The sequence below is a fragment of the Accipiter gentilis genome, chromosome 29 (genome assembly GCF_929443795.1).
Source record: "Accipiter gentilis chromosome 29, bAccGen1.1, whole genome shotgun sequence".
NCBI lineage: Eukaryota > Metazoa > Chordata > Aves > Accipitriformes > Accipitridae > Astur > Astur gentilis.
In genome coordinates, this window is record NC_064908.1 from 5973846 (window position 1) to 5994673 (window position 20828).

Sequence of the window (20828 nt, forward strand, 5' to 3'; positions counted from 1 at the left end):
ATGTTCCTGCCCCAGAGATCTCTGCAGATGATTACATTTTTGGCAATTCTTTTTTTTGCCTGTTTTGCAACGTGCCAAGACACTGAAACGTAAGCAATATCATCCTTTTACTTAGTATCATTAGAAGACTGCTTGCCTTTGATTTAATGGGCTGTATTCTCCACTGCTGTCATTTACTCCATGGCATGATGGAAGGAAAATTCTATAAATTTGATACAGCAACATTTTACATTGCAGTCTATGCTGTATAAAATTAGACCAATTGCATTTTTAGATGCGTAACATATACCACATTTCAGCTGATGCTTTTAAAACGCAGTGCAGCAAACCATGTAAGGATGTTCAACGCAAGCCATGGAAATGGCACATACTAAAATTCCATATTTAGGTTCCTGTTCAGATCCAAATCTGCAGTGGGAGCCTATAGCTGCAGTTAGATGTTATCTAACAGCCTGAAATCCAGAAATATTTGCATCCCAGAATTAGCCTGCCCCCCCCAGCCAATATTTGGCTCAAAATTTTTGCTGTATCTGAAGAAAATAGGGCTTTGTTTTCATTTCATGGACACCTCTGATTTCAGTTAAATTACTCCTGAATTACTCCAGCTGTGGAAGGAAAGAAACAAACCCAACAATCCTTGAACACTAAGGTCATGAAAAGGGAATTTTATTTTGGTGTTTTAACCTCTGAAAAGAACCCAAATTTGGGAAAGACCAAATCTCTGTGAGAGCTCTTTAAGCCTGCTATGGTAATTTTGTCACTGTCTCCGCAGCTTGCCTTTTTTTTTTTTTTTTTTTTTTAAAAAAAAAAAAAGAGAATCAAGGTATAGCTTTTGGGAATGGCACAGTGTTTAGCTTCCCATCTTCAGGAACTGGCTGCCTGGCTGCCTTACAGGCTCCCTGGGCTAGCCTGCGTGGGAGTGTTCACGCTGTGGGCTTTGCAAGGGTCAGGCTGGCTGTGGGCACCAGCGCTACTAGTCTCACCTCGGGGCTGTCCTCCACATCTTGTGTAGACCCCAGCAATGCTCCTTCCTCAGCTTAGAGAAGCACTTAAGATTGATGGATGCAAATCAGCCACATTTGAAATAGGAGCTTTGATCCGGCTGTGCTTAGTTCCTAACTAACTCTTTCTTCCCTTGCAGTAAAAGAGCAGTGACGGAGCATCAGCTCATGCATGACAAAGGGAAGGCATTTCAAGGGCTGAAGCGCCTGATGTGGCTCCACAATGCCCTAGGTAGCGTGCACACAGCCAGCAGCAGGGATATTTCGCTTTCGAATGCCATGTGGGATTCGCAGAAGAGCCAAGATCCCTCAGATCTCTACAACAGCATCAGCAGAGACGAGACTTCAAGCCTGATGAAGCAGCTGCTGGAGCTGACAGAAAAAGAGCAGGGCTTCCCCCCGTTGAAGCAGCTGGATTTGCTGCAGTACATGAAGACCCCAAAGAGTAACTGGAACCCAGAAGACCTTTTCGACCTCCTTCAAATCAAAGAGCTGGGGAGCAAGAGAAATCCTAGCACCCAGCCACAGAACTATTCCCACTAGTCTCAATCCAGCTCAGTCCATCTATTGCTTTAGACATGTGATGTTGTAAGGAAAAGCTCTAGCGCAATGGTGAACCACAAAAGAAAAATAATGTTCATTTGTTCCATTAGCTGCTCCTAGATGTTGAGTAGAGACGCTTGTAAGGACCCAGGTTCTCTCCCTCGCAGGCAGTCCGTGTACTGCGATTGAGAGATGGGGTCATTTGTCACAGGCCAGAAATATCTTTTTCCATGGCAGGTCCCTCCCTGTCTGTTACTGGTATCTTAGGGCTGTGGCAGCTCTTGTAGCCCACATGTAGCAGAAAGCTTGGTTCATTAATCTGCATATTCACAGGCTCACTTGCAGTCTACTGTTTTGACTCCTGAAGAAGCATATCTCCTAATACAGATTCTCTTCTACTTCACACCTGCCTGCATTTCTGCCCTGCTCTGCAGTCTGAAGGGTTTTTTTTCCTGCTTCTCCAGCATACAGAATGATTTAAGCCTCTCGCCTCTTAGGTCTTCCTTCAGGGTGGCAAACTTTTGCCAGGCCACAGAGGTAGAAGTTGGTAGTGATCCCCACCCCTCCCAGCCAAAGCCATAGACATTCACCTTGTTCTGCTGGTGGAAGAGATGAGAATCAGCTTCTAGGGTCCCTGTTTGAGCCTTTTGTTTCAAGACTTCCTACCTTTTCTTTGTTCATGTGAAACCCTCTCCAGGAGCTCCCACAGGGCTTAGTTTTCTCAGGAGAAAACCTGCTTCATGAGGCCATCTGTGTTTCCTGAAAGAGGTAGCACATGATTTTGCTATTCACCTTTAGTATCAAACTGACCGGCTCTGTCTGTCTAAACAAAACAAGGTCCAGTTTAATTGCAAAATCAGTCTTTCAGAAATTAAATCTCTGTCACGTGTTACAAATATATCAGCATTTCCATCATGTAGGGACTACACATTAAGTCCTGAAATTCCTCTGTTGCTGATAGACTTCAACTCCATGTGCAGAAGGGGTTTCTCAGTGATAGATTAAAACCCAAGAACTCCTTGACGTAAGTAGTAAAAACCTTTTCGCCCTCTGAAATTGCCTTGCTTTTTCATGGAAATGTAAATAAAATGAAGCAAAATCCTCTTTTGCTAGTATCTCCACACATTTGAGTATGGAATCACATTTCTTTTGTTGTGCCATTCCTCAGAGCTCCCCGCGACAATTCCCAAGGCCAGTCAAACCATTACTGAGGTTTCAGATGTTCCTGAAAAGCAGGCAAACATGTTACACTGCCCAAGCAGTGAGTTTGCTGAGATGGGACATGGGAGCCCTTCACCACCGGGTGACCCAATGTGTGTCACCCGTGTGGGGGCAGGAAAAAAACAACCTCGCCTTCACCGCGGGCAGGACGGTGAGGCGAGGCTACGTGCTGTGAAGCCGCAGGTCACAGCACCATTGTGGGGAGGAGGGAAGGAAGCAGGACAGGGCTCCCCAGGCCTGCAGGAGCACCACGGGCAGGCTGGCACCCTACGGCTTGAAGCGCTGGTACCTCTGGCTGGGCCCGGTGGAGAAAAAGGCTGATTTGAAATAAAGTGCGTCGACGTTACCGCAGCCCCCATAGCCGGGCCTACCCCAGCTGCGCCCCCGCCACCCTGGGCCCGGAGTACACCGCGCATGCGCCAGTGCGCGCCCCCCGCCCCCCAGCCCCTCGGGTTGGCGCGAAGCCTCCAAGCGCATGCGCCGCTGGCGAGAGAGGCGGGGCGCAGCAGCTCCGCCCCCGGGCAGAGGGCGGGGCCGGGAGGATGGTGGCGCATGCGCACTGCTGTAGCGGTCCCTGGGGTGCTTGTCCCGTCCGGGTCGCCGTCGGTGCGGGGGGCGGCGGTAGCGGCGCGGGGGCTCCGGTCGCCCCGGTCCCGTCCCGTCTCCCCCCTCCCCCCCCCTTCAGCTCCGTCTCGCCTCTCCGCAGCCGCTTCGCCTGGCTTGGCGGCGCCGGGACCCCGCCGTCGCCTTCGGCTCCTCGCCGCCCCCCTCCCGGGGGGCTCCGGTAAGTCGCTCCCGCCTGGTTGCCATGGCGACCCCCGTGTTCCCCCCTGCCCGGTGCTCCGCGTCCCCTCCCCGCTCTCCTCCCTCCCCCCGGGGTCCTTTGCCACTCCCGGCGGGGTCGGGGGGGGGAGCAGGGGGCGGCCCCCCCTCCCGAAGCCCCCGGCTCCGGTGGGGCTGGGGGCGGGTGCGCTGCGGCCGGGCTCCCTCCTCCCCCGGGGGTGGCCGCACTGCGGGCCTGGGGGCGGCGGAGACACCCTCCTCCCCCTCGGTCGGGGGGCTTGGGCCCCGTTTATCCGTTCCCGGTGATGCTGCCGGGCCCCTCCGCCAGCGCAGCGGGTCGGGCCGCCCGAAGGGCCGCGGAGCCGCCGCCGCCGCCGCCCCCGGCGGCTGCCTCGGCCCCGAGCGGCTCTGGGCGAGCCCCGGTGCCGGGAGCATCCTGCCCCGTCACCACCCGATCGCCGTGCTGAGCGTCGGTCGGCTCCGAGCAGCCGTCCCGGTAGAAAGGACGCCCGAGAGCCAACAAGTGGTTTGGCACTGCTGCCTCCCAGCCCCGGTTACTTTCTCATTTCTTCCCCTTCCCTTTTTGTTCCGCGCCCCCTTGTAACCTGCTTCTGCCAGATAATTTTCATATTCTGTTCTCTAGGAAGTGAAAACCAGAGGCATGGCTTTCACACCTACCTGCTTGCAGCACGCAGGGCTGTAACTCGCCATCTCCTCGGGGGTGCGCGGAGAAGGTGACCTGCCACTCCTGTGGTGTCACTCGGAGCCGCTCCTCCATCCAGGCCGAGTTCCATCTCAAAAAAAACCTATAGCTGGAGGTTCTTCCCGGCTCCCACGTTATCTTTTCTGTGAACGAGCCTGTAAGAGCAGCAAACAAAATAGTTGGCATCTGTAAAGGACGTGATTTGCAAAGGCATGGTAATGATGCTTTGTGAAGATCTGCAAAAAGTAAACAGAAAAGAATAACTCATAAACTGTTGCCAGTGCCCGGGCATTGTCAAAACGGGAAGTGTGTCTCTAACCTATATTAGTCTGCAATTTCGAGTAATAGTTGCAAAACTCAGTTACCTTACTGCGAGTTATGCTGTGACCAGGGGCACTAAGACTAAGAGGTGGTTTTACACTTGAAATCTTTGCATTTTAATGCATTTTAGAAAGGAGAGCTGTGTTGTCTAATATGCCCCAAAGCTGTGCTACTGGTTGGAAGTGGCATACTCTGATATATTTATTTCTTTAAGAGAATCCAGTATGTAAGTGCAGGATACTTACCCTAAGTTTGGGTGTTTTTTTTTAAACTACAACTTGTTCAAAGGTATTTTGCCAGATTTCTGTGTGAAAGCATCTAATAAAAGTGAGACTGCTCAAAAGCAACTAAATGCCTTTCTTTCCTCATCCTCAGTTGCTCCATTATTGGGCTGGCTTTCAGGATTTTGATCTTCTCACAGCAGAAGAGACAGAAGGCAACTGATGGAGTTATTTCTGCAAGGGTCACAGGAAGAGGAACTTCTGGATTAGATGTTTCAGTGTGATATTTCTGAATTTTTAACATTTATTAAAGATAGAATGTATCGGGAGAAATAAACACTTGCAGTACTGCCTGAAACTGCGGTTTTTGAGGCATCATGTTTCTTAAGTTTCCTTCCCTCTTATTTTCAGATCAAAAATGTTCAAAACAGGAAGTTTGACTTGCACCTTTTATTTTTTAAGACTTTTCCTTACTTAGTTGAGACAACTGGGCTGTTAGCATTTGTTGCTAAAATCTTAACTCTGTGATTCAGCATCGCTGAATTGCTTGCAGCTCTTGTTTGAAGGTTATTTGTCATTTATAATGTTAAATGTTTCCTCCCTTTTTCTTTCCTAATAGCCATGGCAATGACAGGCCCAACACCATGCTCATCCATGAGTAATCACACCAAGGAGCGAGTTACAATGACAAAGGTGACATTAGAAAACTTCTACAGCAATCTCATCGCACAGCATGAAGAACGAGAGATGAGGTAAAAATCTTTCTTGCTGCCTTTCCAAACTGGGTAAGAGCCAAAAATATATATTAACTGCATTTAGTTTTCTGGAGCCAAAGCAAAAATAGAACATTTTTGCTGAGCGTGTACCTAAGCTCCTGAGATGGGCACCTGGATGGGGCTTGGCACGAGCATCTGGAGGCAGCTGCTGGGTTTCTGAATCCCACAGTTGTTTAGGCTGCAGCTTTTGGAGTTTCTTCTGAAGTGAATTGAAATGTGCTTGCAAATGCAAAAGTGAGATGACTGTTACCAAGTTTTAAAAACCAATATATTTGATTACGTGACTAGGTAGAAGCTAATTTTGGCATATGCTTGGAATCATTCAAGTACAATTCTGAAGTAGAAAGCCAATGTTTATGAATGTTTGTCTTGCCTGTGTTCTGCTGCCTCTTCCCATTTTATGTCCCTGGTTGTAATATTTAAAACTCATTCTAGAGCATCAGTTTCAGTATGGATTATAATGTGTGATCGAGTCTACTGATAAAGGAAGGTAATTTTTTTCAAAGACAATGAGGGATTCCTGTAAGGACTGTCACTTGATGTTAACTTCTTGTCTGTGAGTTAGCTGAACCTATGGCATCTCTTTAAATATATCGGTCAAAACATAACAAGCAATTTAACTGAGAAGTATTACTTTTACTTTCCTTTGGCTGGAACCCTCTAATTTGCTGAATACCCTCAAGCTGTGGCACTGGGACTTCTGACGTTCTCCCAACTTGCTATGTAGTCTATAATCGGAATTTTCAAAAAGATTCAGCGTTCATTCACTTGGAGACTTACTGCTAAAAACCTAACTAGATCCAAGAGGAATGTCTGCTAACTACAGTAACTGCAGAAGTGAGGAAGCAATTTACAAATAAATACTAACTTGCGTACATATTTTCTTCAAAACATCAAATTAGTAATGAGAGATCGAGGTCTAATCCAAACAGAAAATATCACCGATTTAATTCCTTTCTTTCTCTTTGCATAGCACTTGCTTTTTTATTATGAGTGCTATTGTCTACTCCCAAAACCTCAATGACAGGTTTTTTCTGTTTAGGCTCAAGACTTTGTCTGAACAAACATACTGGACTATACAAGTTACATGGTTTTTTTAACAATAGATGTGTCTGTGGATGTGCAATTTGGAGTTTAAATGGTGTTGACAAATTGTATGCTGAAGTGCAGATAGGACCTATTAAGGATATTTGGGGGAATTTCAGCATTGCTTGGTCATGCTGAGCTATTTAATTCTGTGTATTGCAGCAGTCATCTTTTGCTACTGGAGTCACTGCTTTGAGTGTGAAATGAGATGACCAGACAGGGCTCACTGGGTACTTAAATAAGAGCAAAGCGATTTAAGTGTGCCTGATTATGGAAGTGATAACCCAAAATATTATCACGTTGTAGCAGCTGCGTAGTGGCACAGGAGGCCGGAAGAGGATCTTGCGAAGAATGACTTGCATAAAGAAAAGGAATTTTTTAGTAAATTTTTAATGCTATACCAATAAAAACGCACACGGAGAGAAAAAAACAAACCCCAAAACCACCGATCCCAGTTCAGCTAGCTATTAATAAGATAGGTGTTGGGAAAAAGTTCCTGGAGGGTTATCATTACAAATGTCCCCTGAAGCCATTCCCCCCTCTGAAGTCTTGCTTCTTTTTTTTCTTTTCTCCTAAATAATCATTTTGTAGTAAGGCTGTAAATATTTCTGATTCTTTAAGAGGCAGAATGTGTACAGACATGTTTCTTCTTCCCAAGTATTTTGAATATCTCGGGTATTAGGAAATATAAAGTAACTTTTCTCTTTTTGCATATGATGAGTTTGAGATGCAAAGAAGTTACAGTGCAGATCCACAGATGTGTTTAAATAGCCAATTCTCTGGAATAAGTAAGACTTTGGTGTTTAAGTACTTATTATAGCTCTGGCCATAAGTGACTTGTGCAGCTGTTGGAGAGAGACAAGAATTGAACCCAGATCTCAATCTACATTCACATACAATGAAAATGTACACTTGAATAAGGTGTGAAACTTGAGACAGGTTTAGATTGTCAAAATTAGAGAGGACAAGGCTAGAATGGCAAAGCTGTAATATTAGATTCTTCAAAATTAACTGCATGTCTGCGTCTGCCTTATATATATCATTTACACTTGTTACTTGCTGGCATTACATCCTTCTTTTACAGCAAGCACAGAGCAGAGGTGTTGGATACGTGCGTGTGATTAAGAAACCATATTAATGATTCAACCTTTATTTTTCTAATTTGTCTCTGCTATAGACAAAAGAAGCTAGAGCAAATGATGGAAGAAGAAGGCTTGAAAGATGAAGAGGTAATGAATATGAGAAAATTACCTTAATGGTTAAAGTAATACAAGTGATTTTCTTTTATAAATGGAGATCTAGAATCTTTACTTGGAATTGCTGTGATCTCTGTGGAGCCCACCTCCAGGACTCTTACTGTGTGGTTTTTTTTTCCTAAACTCTAGAAAAGAATCAGGAGGTCAGCACATGCACAAAAGGAAACAGAGTTTCTTCGCCTAAAGAGAACAAGGCTTGGTTTGGAAGACTTTGAGTCTTTAAAAGTAATAGGCAGAGGGGCTTTTGGAGAGGTAAGTCCAAAAAAGATGACTAAAAGTATTTTAAAATGGCACTGATATTTGTTAAAGACTGCATAGTTTACACAAGTGAAGTATAGAAGTTGTGACAACCGCAGATTGATTTTTAGCTTAACAGTCACGTGCATCTGTCTTTATGACTAATAAATGTTGGTTTAAGAACATTATGTGCTGGAAAGGAACATGAATGCTGTTGAAAAGGGCTTGAAGGGCAAGCTAAATACAAGTTTGGCAGTGTACTTTAATTGTGACCTCCTGGGGCTGGCCTTACAGACAGGAGAGCTGGAGAGCCACTTGCAGTAGTCTCTTCTGGTGGCCTTCTTCAGAGAAAGTGGCTTTGGACCATCTGCTTAAGCTATATGATTGCTCAGTGTGTCATCTCTGTTAAAATGATCTCATCTCTTAGAATTAACAGAACTTGTTTGCTGTTACTGTGCACTATGTAATGTGTTTTGTTTTTATAATTCCATATGCTTTCATTAAATGGAAGCCAAGGGCTTGATACCCAAATTTGTCAAGAGTCTTGGTGCTAATGCTGTATTTGACTCAAATTTTTCTATACTTCCTAGGTGCGACTTGTCCAGAAGAAAGATACGGGGCATGTTTATGCAATGAAAATACTACGTAAAGCTGATATGCTTGAAAAAGAGCAGGTGAATAGCCACCACGAGTAGCAACGCTACCATCCATGTTTTAGATGACTTTGGGAGGTAACTCTGATGTGTAGAGAGTAATAGGCATCTGTGGGCTAGGTTTACTAACTAAAAAATTATGTGGGTTTTTTTCCCCATTTTTTACGGAGGAAGTAGGTCAGAAGAATCTCGTATGAATTCATAAGGACCTGTCTTCTAGTGGGCTCTTTCAAGTCTTTTTTTTTTTTTTTTTGTTTTTGTAAGGAAAACGTTCCCTGTAACAATGCAAAAGTTTGAGGAATATATAGTTCTCATCTAAAAAGGGTTACAGTAGTAGTTTACAGGCTATTGCATGTAACTGAATGCTCAGAACAGTTTTTCAAATGACCTCTAATGCCTTGCTTAGTCTTAATGGAAATTGCAGTTGTAACACCTTTTCTAAGAGGCTTTTCAGTCTGAAGCAAGGTAGAACTGAACTCACTTTCTGCTTGAAAACATGGGAAGCAGAGCATTTTTCTAAGGACTAGGTTTGTCTTTCTCCAGTGAAAGAGGAGGATAGTTCTATGTATCTGATTTATGTTCCTCCTCATTTTATGATGATGTATGTTACACATACACATGTGCAAATGATTCAGTATAGATGTCAAGATTGGTGTTTTACTGCATTTCTGATTTATGGAATTGGATATAAATATCAAAGTGATGCTACTGTTGGAATTCTGACTTGGAGAGACATAAAGTAGTGGTGTTTAACACTTTTAAGGCTTTTATCTGCTAGTACTTCTGGGAATATAATGGTCTGAGACAATTTCTTGTTAAGCACTGGGATGAATCTAGAAGGCACTGCGTGTGTGTGTGTTCATAAAATCAGGAAGTGGAACTGGTTTCCATTTCCCAAAATATTTGGTTAAAAACCAAACAGCAGTGTGTTCACACACAAGCTTTATGCAGCACTGCTAAATTAGTGCTTTGGTCTAAATCAAGGAATAGGCTGAAGCCATATCAAAGGGTATGCTAACTGTTTAGAGAAGAGCTAGATTTTTAGAGATCTACTTGTTAGACATTTTTGTAAAAGACCTGAGATTTCTGTATATAGGATTAACCTGTTCTTTATAATCAACCATACATTTGTCCTCCTGAATCTTCCCATGGTAATTAATACATTGTGTTTTGGAGTGGTCTGTTATCTAAGTGGTTTTAAGAGAAGTGTTTTCATAGTGTCCCATATCACTTGTACAGTTCTGATTTGAAGGGGACCCAAATGACTTAAGAATTGAAAGAATAAAAATGTAAATGTGGGTTATTTTTCTGTACGGAACCATGTTATTCAGAAGGGTGGTTTAAATTTCTTTAGCTTCAGTTTTTGCTTAAAAGAATAAGGTTAGTGCTCTCTTGGCCTCCTACATATGTCTCAATTTATGGAAGCAAAAGTCACGTGATAAGAACAAATGTTACTCAAGTGTAAACGTCCAAAGGCAAAAGTCCCCATAAACTTTCCAGTGGAAATTTCTGAATGTAAAAGGATCTGATCTTTCAGATCTTTATGCTGAGGAGTAAAATGGAGTTGGTGTTCAATGGGATGTATCAGATGGGGGCAGGAGGGGAAAGAAACATTCTGGGCAAATATAGAAGTTTAATGAAAGCATCTCACCTTTTTGCTGTCAGATGCGTGACTTTCGGATTTGTTTTTGAACATGTTATGCTATTTTATTACCTGAAGATATAGAGCGGTGTAACTATTGAAGTTTTAGTGTTTCTGCCCTTGTGCAGAAGTTTGACTGCTGTCTTTTCAATATTTGATGCTTTTCAATATAATACTTGAATTGTCTGTGAAATAAATGCATCTAATAAAACATAAGACTTGTAATTAATCAAATGCATATGCGTATCTCCAGGTTGGCCATATTCGTGCGGAGCGGGACATTCTAGTGGAGGCAGACAGTTTGTGGGTTGTGAAAATGTTCTATAGTTTTCAGGACAAGCTAAACCTCTACCTTATCATGGAGTTCCTGCCTGGAGGTAACTACCTGAAATCAAAAGACTGCTTTCCTTTTGTTTGTGGATTTCTAATTTCTTAATTACAAACGTAGTCTGGGCCTAGAGTGTATGTGGTTATCATACAGTGATGTTTGTGCTGGACATTACCTTGTGAGTAAACAAGTCATTGTAAATCTTTCTGCTTTTAGGAGTTAGGGTGCTGAGGTCTTTGGGTCAGGCTCGAGGTTATCTGCTTGGGTCTTCTAGCTGCAGATGTTTGAAACTTGGCCTTAATATTCTGCTAGTTGTTATCCTTACCATGCACTGGCTATCTATAGAACTATAACATAACCAGATTTTTATTTTTCTAACCTTTTGCTTTTAGCTGGCTTGCAGCAGAAATAGCTTTTAAGGTTCCTTTTTCAGAGGATGATGATGTTTGTCCTTGAATGATAATGCTACTGTAACTCACTTAAGAAGAAAGTTATACTGAAAGCCTATAATATATGTGACTAATGAAACCACAAGAATGCTTTCTGAGATGACACTGCACAAATGCAATCTGTATTTTGTAACAGCTTTGTAGCTGAAAGTAGATGAAAGTATCAGCAGTCCATAGCTGACTCTTGTTGAAGGGATGCTTCTATACTGCTATTTCATCTTTATGCTCTTTAGCTGTCTCAGTAAGTTTAATGCAATTTCAGTACATACAAGGGAAAAGACAAAAGTTTGTCACAGAAGTGCTGGGGAACTGTATTACTTTACATGAAATCAGTTTGGATTTCCTGAGGTTTTAAATAGCTTAGCTCTTTTCTTTGTACATGTCTTCAAAATTAGCGAGAGTGTAGTTTGTGTGTTTGTATTTACCTTTGCTGTTTGGGGGGGGCTTCTAGGTGATATGATGACACTGTTGATGAAAAAAGACACTCTAACAGAAGAAGAGACACAGTTCTACATAGCTGAGACTGTGCTAGCCATTGATTCTATTCATCAGCTGGGTTTTATCCATCGGGACATAAAACCAGACAACCTTCTTCTGGACAGCAAGGTATGTACTAACTACTGGCCAGTGGCTGGGTAGTAGTAAAAAGGTCTTGTAATTTTTAATATGGACCTGAACTAGCGCTGACAATTGTGAAAGAAGACGGTGCTTCTTTCTTAGCCCTGTTCCTTCTAGCTTTGATGGCATATCTGCCATATTGCTGGGGGCATAAAAAACAAGCCAAGAAAGACTTCTCCTCCACCTCCAGCTGTATTCATACCTCACTTATGAGCTCTCTTCTGACAGTTGTTTAAGCTATTTTTGGTTATTTCACCTGCAATTTAAAACACAGTTTCAGTTCTCCCCTCTTAGTCAAAGATGTTTCCTTTTGGTCTCACATCTGTTATGCTTATGCTTGCGAACTATTGGGTAGATGATCATATCAAATGCAAAGGATGTAGCTGTTCCATTACTGAGACTGAAAACTGAGATATTATCTCCCTCAGAATCAGGACATATTTCTGAAGGCTGGCCAGGCTACCCGATTGCTTCTAGATGGTTATTGCAGGCAGTTTGCAGAAAGCTTGATTGTTTCACTATCCTCCTATTGCTCACTACAAGTTTGCTTAAAATTTAGCTTGTTTGGAAAAAGTTTGCCAACAGTAAACAATTATACTTTACCACTAGCCAGCTAATAATGCACTGTTGGAATTACTGATGTAATTCAGTATGTCTGCATCCAGATGTAGATAAATTCAGACTTTGAAAAGGATGTATGTTTTAGATATACATCTAAAAATTGCACCTAGTCACTGCGGTCACATGTTATGCACTAGGACAGATCAAATCACTGAATTTAAGGTGTTTTTTCTTTTCTGTTGGAGTCAATGCACAATCCAGGGACTACAGCTCCCTCTGGAGACGTTTGCTTTCATTCTTGCAGGAGCAGAGGTTTCTTGAGGTACATAGCTACTGGGCTTTCTATGTGTAGTAGTGATGAAAGTATTAATAGCTTGATTCTATGTACACATCCAGTCTTAGGCTAAAAGAAGGAATGCAAAAAGAACACATCTATGTATTATACAAAATATAAGAAAGGGAAGAACTATAAAAGTTTATTTGCTATGATGAGGTCTCATACTGATTTTGTATTTTGGGTTTTTGTTGTTTGTTTGTTTCTAGGGCCACGTGAAACTCTCAGATTTTGGTCTGTGTACTGGACTAAAGAAAGCCCACAGAACAGAATTTTATAGAAACTTGAACCATAGTCTTCCTAGTGACTTCAGTAAGTTATTTGGCTTCAGAAAGGTATCTGTGTACTTGCTCTTGGTGCCTGACATAACTTGTTTCAGTGTGAAGCCGGAAGGCCACAGTGGAGGATCTAATAATCAACATTGCATCTTGAGGTGTAATTCTGATTTTCTGTATAACATCTTTTATAAAAATAATTTCAGTTAATGTACAAAACCATCTTCATTTCCAGAAGTTTGTCTTTGAAATAGACTCTGCTGTAGCCCTTTGCATGTGTAATAAACCTCAAATGAAAACTTGGTGTGACTTGGTAGATGCTACCTGCATCTCATGTGTTATTTAAATTAATAAGTGAGCACACATTCTCTTTGAATATTCAGTAATTTTCTCGAGGGGATAACTTTGGTCATGGAGTTAAAAAAAGCCTGAAAGCCTGGATCGCTAATAAAAGGCTTGACAAGATTTTTATCAATATTACATAGGTTTGGAAGTTGCTGATAGGTTTAAGGTATTGACAGATGTGCTCTTTGCAACCTTCTGTACGGATGGCAGAGGTTACATCCCTTGCTTTCCTCTTAACTGTCAGCTGCCACTGCTTGCTAGGGGCTGCTGGCCACTCTGATCTGCCACTGCAGACACTCCTTAGACAGTGCCAGGTAAGCTGAGGAAGGCAAGGCTGAGGCAGGTTAACTAGTTCACTTCTGCTGATGTGGCTTATCTTCAGTAAGGTGAATTAAGGTGTGCTTCCACAAATAGCTTCAGCTTCGTTGTGGTGGTAAACTTTGGCTGTAGGGGCCAGTGATGAGCACCTGGGCACTGTAATGTCTTACCAGGACAGCTGAATACAAAATGGGATCTCTGTCCAGGCCTTGGCTACCTTTTTTGTGTAGCCTTTTAGTTACCTCTTAGTGTAAAGGTTTTGGGGTGAAAATGTATGTTGGGTGACTAGTAGGTTTCAGTCACATATATTCCAATCTCCCTTAGCTTTCCAGAACATGAATTCCAAAAGGAAAGCAGAGACTTGGAAGAGAAATAGACGGCAGTTGGTAAGTACGTTTCACCTGCTTGGAAATGTTCTCTGCTGAGCTGTTGCATTCAGATGGCACATATATTTAAACGACAGGCATTAATCCATTTCAGAGTTCTGAACAATGCTGAAATAAAGATTCATGCTTTTTCTTTTAAAAAGAGGAACAACTCTAGTTTGTCCTTCATCCATCTGCTGAACAGCTGGTGACATATGTGCCTGAGATAGCACTGCTGTAGTTATTTACATTGATATCTGGTGCCTCCCAGCTAAAACGAACAGCTCTTGCCACTTTAAATATAGCAAAGGGCTAATACCATTCCAAGGTGTATATAGACAGTGGTACCTTTCCCCACTTCTCTGACAGTATTTTAAGACTCCTTCACGTGAACATGTTGATTTTGTCCCTACATATCTTGAAATAAAGGCTTTAAACAACTTTGCTAAAGGATCTTGGAAACAATCTGGTGTGTTCCTCAAAATAACCATTGTTGCATAAGTTCTCGCTTCCATATCAGGCAGTTTTCTCTAAAGATACATAACTGAGGGTATTTGTTCCAGGCTTTTTCTACGGTGGGTACTCCGGATTACATTGCCCCTGAAGTTTTCATGCAGACCGGATACAACAAGCTTTGTGACTGGTGGTCACTTGGGGTCATCATGTACGAGATGTTGATCGGTAAGAAACTGGCAGTGCACAAGTCCTACACCACAATTCCTGCTTAAGATACCAGCTGTATTTATGTGCTCAGGGTCAGGTTCTCAAAGTATCCACTCCTTGCATGGTTTGTGAGGTTTGTTCTGGTGCATTGTAGACTTCAGTAACTACACAAACTATTTTTGCTTTATACGAGATTGTATTTTTCTTTCTTTTCAGGTTATCCACCATTCTGTTCTGAGACTCCTCAGGAAACATATAAGAAAGTAATGAATTGGAAAGAGACTCTGACATTTCCTCCAGAAGTCCCAATATCTGATAAAGCAAAGGATCTTATTTTAAGGTGCCAGCCATATGGTTTGCCAGTTAATATAGTACTAATTTTGTCTTGCAAACTGTAGTACATGCCTCTCATGGCTTGCTTCACATGAAAAAAATCTGATGCTATGTGCTGTTACCCACACGCACCAAATGCTGAACTCCCTCATCAAATACACTTGTCTCTCAGAGGTCATTTTGTGGTCCCCTGACTAACCTATGCTAAAAAGGACCTACTATGTAAGTGCTGCTAGCCTGGCAAAATAGGAATGTTTCTACTCTTTATTTTGTCTGTGAGCTTCTTGTGGAAGCATCTTAATCTTTTTGCCAGAGGTAGCTTCTTACAGTAACAATGGTTTTGACATTGTATGTACTGGAGCATACAAATGTATCCCAGTGCATGCTGACTCTTGCTCTTTCATTTATTTTCAATCACTTACCTATTCTCAGGACAGAAATATAAATGTCTAGCTTTTTAGGCTTTATATGTTCTCCTGCTCTACACTGGTCCTGAAACAGAACAGGCACATTATCCTGTTGTGAAAGAATACCACATCTAAATTGTAGCACTTGACATGACTTTTCCTAAACATAAATTTATGTGTTGGTTTTGCACTGGGAAGTCTTAACCTTCTTCATTTATATGTTAAGAAACCATAGTAGTATCAGTTCAGAAAGCTGTTCCATTTCCGCATGGAATGCTTTCGTTTTCATTCTTCCTTCATTGTCATTCTTCCTTCCATCCCAGATTTTGCTGTGAATGGGAGCACAGAATTGGTGCATCTGGTGTGGAGGAAATAAAGAGTAACCCATTCTTTGAAGGGGTTGATTGGGAGCATATCAGGTAAGATGCTTTGGGGAAAAGCAAGCTGCTCTTCTTTATGGACTGTTTAAAGCTAGTCCTGTTCGACAGAAGGGAGAGGCTTGACTGGCATTTATTATATCTAGGTGTGGGTGAAAGTATTTTGTTCCTTATCTGAAGCTTGCTAAAGTTTAGGTACCTACAGTCTTTGATTCTGGTAAGAAATGGAAAGTGGGTGAATCCTGCTTTCTTCTGCCTTTGAAATCTTAATGCTGAAACTGCTCTTCTTGGCAGAGAGAGACCTGCTGCAATTTCAATAGAAATTAAAAGCATTGATGATACCTCAAACTTTGATGAATTTCCAGAATCTGATATCCTTAAACCAACAGGTAAATGCTTTGGTTCTGCACGTAAACAAACTTTCCTCTTGTCCAGTAGAATAATGTAACTTTCCTGTTAATCATAGAAAGAATCTTACTAGATGCTAGTTGTTGGGGTTTTTTTGTTTGGTTTTTTCTTTTTTTTTTTTTTAAATCACGATCAAATTGTTGGATGGTAGTCTTGTGGTAGAGGGGTGTGCAAGCTGTAATCTGGGTTTCACGAAATGGGATGCAGACTTGTGAATGATGTGGGAGCTGCCTGAGAAAGGGCATCTCTAAGAGGCATCAGAGCTCCCAGCAAGTTCAGATCTCAGCAGGACCTGTGAGCCCAACACTGCTAGTACCCCTTGGTACTGGCTAATTCTTGCTAGCATGTCTAACACTTAGTATAGGGGGTAGGGAGAGGGTGAGACAGAAGGGGATGATATTTTTGGTGTAAATTTCTAAAGGATCTTGTATTTACGTGTCAAAGCATAGTCATACATTTGCTCCATGTGTTTTAAGAAAATACATTACAGGAGTTCTTGGCTGAGATTGAAGAATGAACCTGAATGCCTAGATTTATGATATTTCTTTCTTTAGAGGTATTCTCACCTACTCCACATCGAGTGTTTTGTATGAAAATAAGCTTTGCAGTCTTCAAAGGATAAGTTTTTTTTCTATGTCTTATCAGTGGCAACAAGCAACCATCCGGAGACTGACTACAAGAACAAAGACTGGGTTTTTATCAATTACACCTACAAGCGTTTTGAAGGTCTGACTGCCCGAGGAGCAATACCATCCTATATGAAAGCAGGAAAGTAATAAATCTTTACCTGGGACAACTTCTGAGCCGTGGAATTCTGTTCCTGTACTTTGGGCTTATACCCATAAAAGAACTTTTTCTTTTTTTGTTAAAGAAAACTTGAGGGCTATCAACTCTTGGAGAAGACTTCAGGACCCTAATTTGTTACACACCCTGTTTGTTACTACGGATTTTTTCTTTCTGCGCCATTGAAAAATTCCACAAAATGTTTGCATCATCTCTGCTGGAAGCATGTTTTGCTGCTTCAGGAGCAAGCGTTTCAGTTTTCTTTTTAAATTCTTTGCCAGATTGTACAGTCCATCAGGAGATGAGAGCAAGCCTTCACTCTGACATTGCAAATCACCTGATGTTTATATGGACTGTTTTGCCGGTCCTGCATTAAGTGACAAACTCAATCTGCCAATTCTGCCAGCACTGTTTTCCCAGTGGCTAAGGACTTCAGTACAGAGGAAACAAAGCAATAATTAAAGCTTGAGATAGACAACTCTCCAGTAAGCTATCTTGTAGAAGGATACAACTCTTATTGCCTTAACCTTAGTTTGTAGTGCTGTTTTTTATAATGCTACTTGGAAGCCTCTTTAATAGCATTTCTCAACTCTGTTGCAGTGGCCTCCAGTTGCAGTGCACTTTACTTTTGGTACTAAGACAGTGACCTTCAAGCCATTTAATATTTTTACTAAATTAAAAAATCGTGCAACACTTTTTCTTTTCTAGACAGTGATAGGAGAAATGGGCCACTCCTTCCATCAAGCGCCAACAGTTTTCAGTTACTGTATGAAAAGATGGATCCATAAACAATGCAGATAAAAACTACAACCGGTAACACAAGTGGATCTGGAGTTAGAGCAGAGAGGGAGGGAAATTATTTAACCTGATCCTTGGTGGGCATCTTGTGTACAGCTGGGTCAGCCATGAGGCTTCCCGTTCCTGCTGCTGCCATCTTTTGGCCACTTCTAAGATCTGCTGCATCTCCATGGGCTTAAAGACAAAACCATCTGCTGTGGCCTCTTTGATCTTGGTTTTGAGCAGAACAGTATCAGATTCCTCTGTGAGTGTTGCTGATGGAGATCTCCCTGGGTTTTCCTTACAGAGCTCCTCTTGCTGTCATGGCTGAACCATCTGTCCCTGTAGTCTTCTGAAAAGACTGTGCCTCGTGGGGTCACTTTTGGGGCAGTGGGACCCACCATGTCCACTCGATTATTGACTAGTGCAATTTATAAAAGTACATTCAGTTATGATCAGGTTGCTCTCCAGCAGAGCCCCAAAAGTGCCTTTCCTTGCCTAAGCATCTCTCAGAACATGACTGCATTTTGGGAAGGAGGACTCTGCCTCAGTTGAGCTTTTGCTAATTCCTTTTTATAATCATGAGCTCCACTTGGCACCTGTTTTGTAGTTAACTCTGCACTTCCAGGGGCAGGTAGCATCAACCTTTGGGCCTGCCTGGTTCCAGTTTTTAATTTGCAATTAGATGGGTTTTTTTAAAATATAAATTTAATGAGGTTTCTAAAAATATGTATCAATTAGAACTGTCTTGGGTTCTTGCAAACTTTTATTGGTGCTGAACACTAACTATATAGCACAGACTCCCCCCCCGCCCTGTTTAAAAACAAAGCTAGAGCAGTGTTTCACAGTAAAAGGAAGGCTTTCAATTATATCTAGTCCTAACTTTCTAGATTAGGAAACGAAAGAAAATGGGTTTGTAGTGAAACTTTTTATTTTTTTAATAGGTGCTTTTAGGGAAATTTTACCTAGATGTCTTTTGAATTGAGTGCCATCATGGACTGATTGGGGTATTCAAAGTACCGTATATAGCTAAAACTGGGTGATAACTTGTTAGCATCCTCTCCCTAACCACCCCTTGTGCTTTTTGTATGTGTCCTAGGAGTTTAATGAATTGCCATAAGCAGTTTAGATACCAGTTGGATCCTACAAAGCTGAAATGCAAAAATAGCCTTAATTACAGGTACCAGGATCACTGTAGTCAGTAGGGCTTACTCAGATGAATAAGGGCTAACTGAAATAATGATTTTTAGGATCAGGCTTTTTATCAGCTAGTCACTAATACCACCTTCTGCTCCCTTTTTACTTTTTTATGAAGGACTGATACCAACTTCTCAAATTGCTCCATCTCCTTATCCTGCAGTTTCTTCTAGCCATTTGAAAAAGTTGCCTTATAAACCATTGAAAAACTAAGAGGCATTAGCATCAAAACATTTTTTAAAAATTCCTAACAGCTTAGTTACTGCCTTAAAAAATAAAAATATCAAAATCTTTTAAAGCTGCTGTGGATTAGGAATAAATGATTTTGGGATAGTAGCTGCATTATTAGCCCTTTACTAAAAGGGACTGGCATTTTTATTTATAAATACCAAAGATGATGAAGCTAAACAATTAAAAGTTGTGATAACTTGCTGTGGAAAAAACCCCACAAACCCTATATAGTAATATGTATTGTGCATTTTTAGTACCTGTGTTTTAAAGTCTTCTGAAACCTCAGATTGTTCACTTTTTGAGTTAAAGGTGAAGTTTTTCAAAGGCACAAGGAGCAGTTGGGTACCTCATTCCTGTTGTCTTTCAGTAGAAGTTGGAAGACTTTGAAGATAGTCCTCTTGGACACACCTTTCCAGCAGTAAGTTTGTATCACAGTTGCACTGTAAGCCTGCTTCCTATTACAGCTGTTCACCAACACTAGGGAAAAAAGTACAATGTCTTCTTCCCAGGATCCATACTGCACTGCTAACAGATTAAGATTTTTGTATGCCTGTTCATCTCCCATGTTAGCCAAACATTTTTCTTAGCAGCTGGGCTTGTGTATTGAGGTTGTATGTATCTTTTAGTTCTTTTTTTAAGCTGCAAGCTGTTGCTGGACTTCTAGGAGTAATTCCAATCTGAATTTCCAATGGATCTGAACATGAGTTATGCTGCCAGTTCATCTCGGTATCATGCCTAGCACAAAACTGCACTAAGTGTTTCTTATCACTGTGCCCTGACTCTGCCTTAACCTGTAAGTTGAAAAAGTGTTCTGTAAATATTTAAAAGCTGTTACTAAATTGCACTGTAAAATTTGGCAGATGTATTGTGTGTTGCTGGGGGAGCCAACTTTTTATGGAATGATCTTTGCATTGTGTTGTGTAAATAAAATCCTCTTAGTAAACACAATTTTGCTAGCATGTTTTGTGTTTACAAACTGGAATCTCTTGGGTTGGTTTTTTTTTCAGACTTGAAACTGATTTTAGAATCAACTGCTTAGGTATGAGAAGGCAATGGTAAACTCATGGGCTGCATTTCCAAAAGATGCACAGCAGAGATGAAGAAATGAGCACCCTGTTAAAGGTGAAAGACAGTGCTGATCTTCAGAAGAATTAAATCTTTCTGGCAGAATGCATAGGTATCTGCATTGTGTAAATGTCACTTCAGTTTACCAGCTTCAGGGCAAGTTGTTTTTAATCTTTTCCCCTATCTATTTTTAAAAGGGATAATAAGCAGGGAGCAAGTAGCAGTGGAAGCAAAGCTATGACCCTTCATTTTCTTTCCTACCAGTTCATAACATGCCAAAATCAACTTGCAGTTCTTACTTCATCGCTTTACCTTTGCAACAGCTCCACTTGTGAGTACAAGTTCCCGTTGTCACTTCAGTAATTCCACTAGCTACCACCTTGTTCAAACTTTAATGCCTTTCTCAAGCTTCATCAAGAAAACCCTTATACTGCATCCAACACTGAAGATAGAAATAAAAGCCCAACCTCCTCCAAAGCTGTCGTCTTCCACAAGTAGACGTAGAGACCATCTTTCACAGCATACTAACCAAAAATAGCACTAGGCCCTGT

At 41.7% G+C, this 20828-nt stretch overlaps 2 protein-coding genes across 5 annotated transcripts; both read left to right on the top strand.

Annotated features, from left to right (window-relative positions):
- Positions 1-1545, top strand: LOC126052250 (parathyroid hormone 4-like). The gene is made up of 2 exons (XM_049832671.1): positions 1-89; positions 1142-1545. The coding sequence occupies exons 1-2, from the start codon at positions 1-3 to the stop codon at positions 1542-1544; spliced, it is 492 nt and encodes a 163-aa protein (XP_049688628.1). The 3' UTR covers position 1545.
- A 1763-nt stretch (positions 1546-3308) lies between these two features.
- Positions 3309-20160, top strand: STK38 (serine/threonine kinase 38). Of its 4 annotated transcripts, none has more exons than XM_049832621.1 (14): positions 3309-3549; positions 5413-5545; positions 7833-7884; positions 8041-8163; positions 8739-8822; positions 10697-10820; positions 11672-11826; positions 12943-13045; positions 13996-14057; positions 14600-14717; positions 14916-15039; positions 15763-15858; positions 16111-16205; positions 16870-20160. In XM_049832621.1, the coding sequence occupies exons 1-14, from the start codon at positions 3318-3320 to the stop codon at positions 16998-17000; spliced, it is 1632 nt and encodes a 543-aa protein (XP_049688578.1). In that variant the 5' UTR covers positions 3309-3317; the 3' UTR covers positions 17001-20160. The 4 variants fall into 4 exon arrangements, with proteins under 4 accessions (XP_049688578.1, XP_049688580.1, XP_049688579.1 ...); XM_049832623.1 differs by lacking the exon at positions 3309-3549 and adding an exon at positions 3565-5071; XM_049832622.1 differs by lacking the exon at positions 3309-3549 and adding an exon at positions 3565-4466 and having other exon boundaries at positions 4948-5545.
- The last annotated feature ends 668 nt before the right edge of the window (positions 20161-20828 follow it).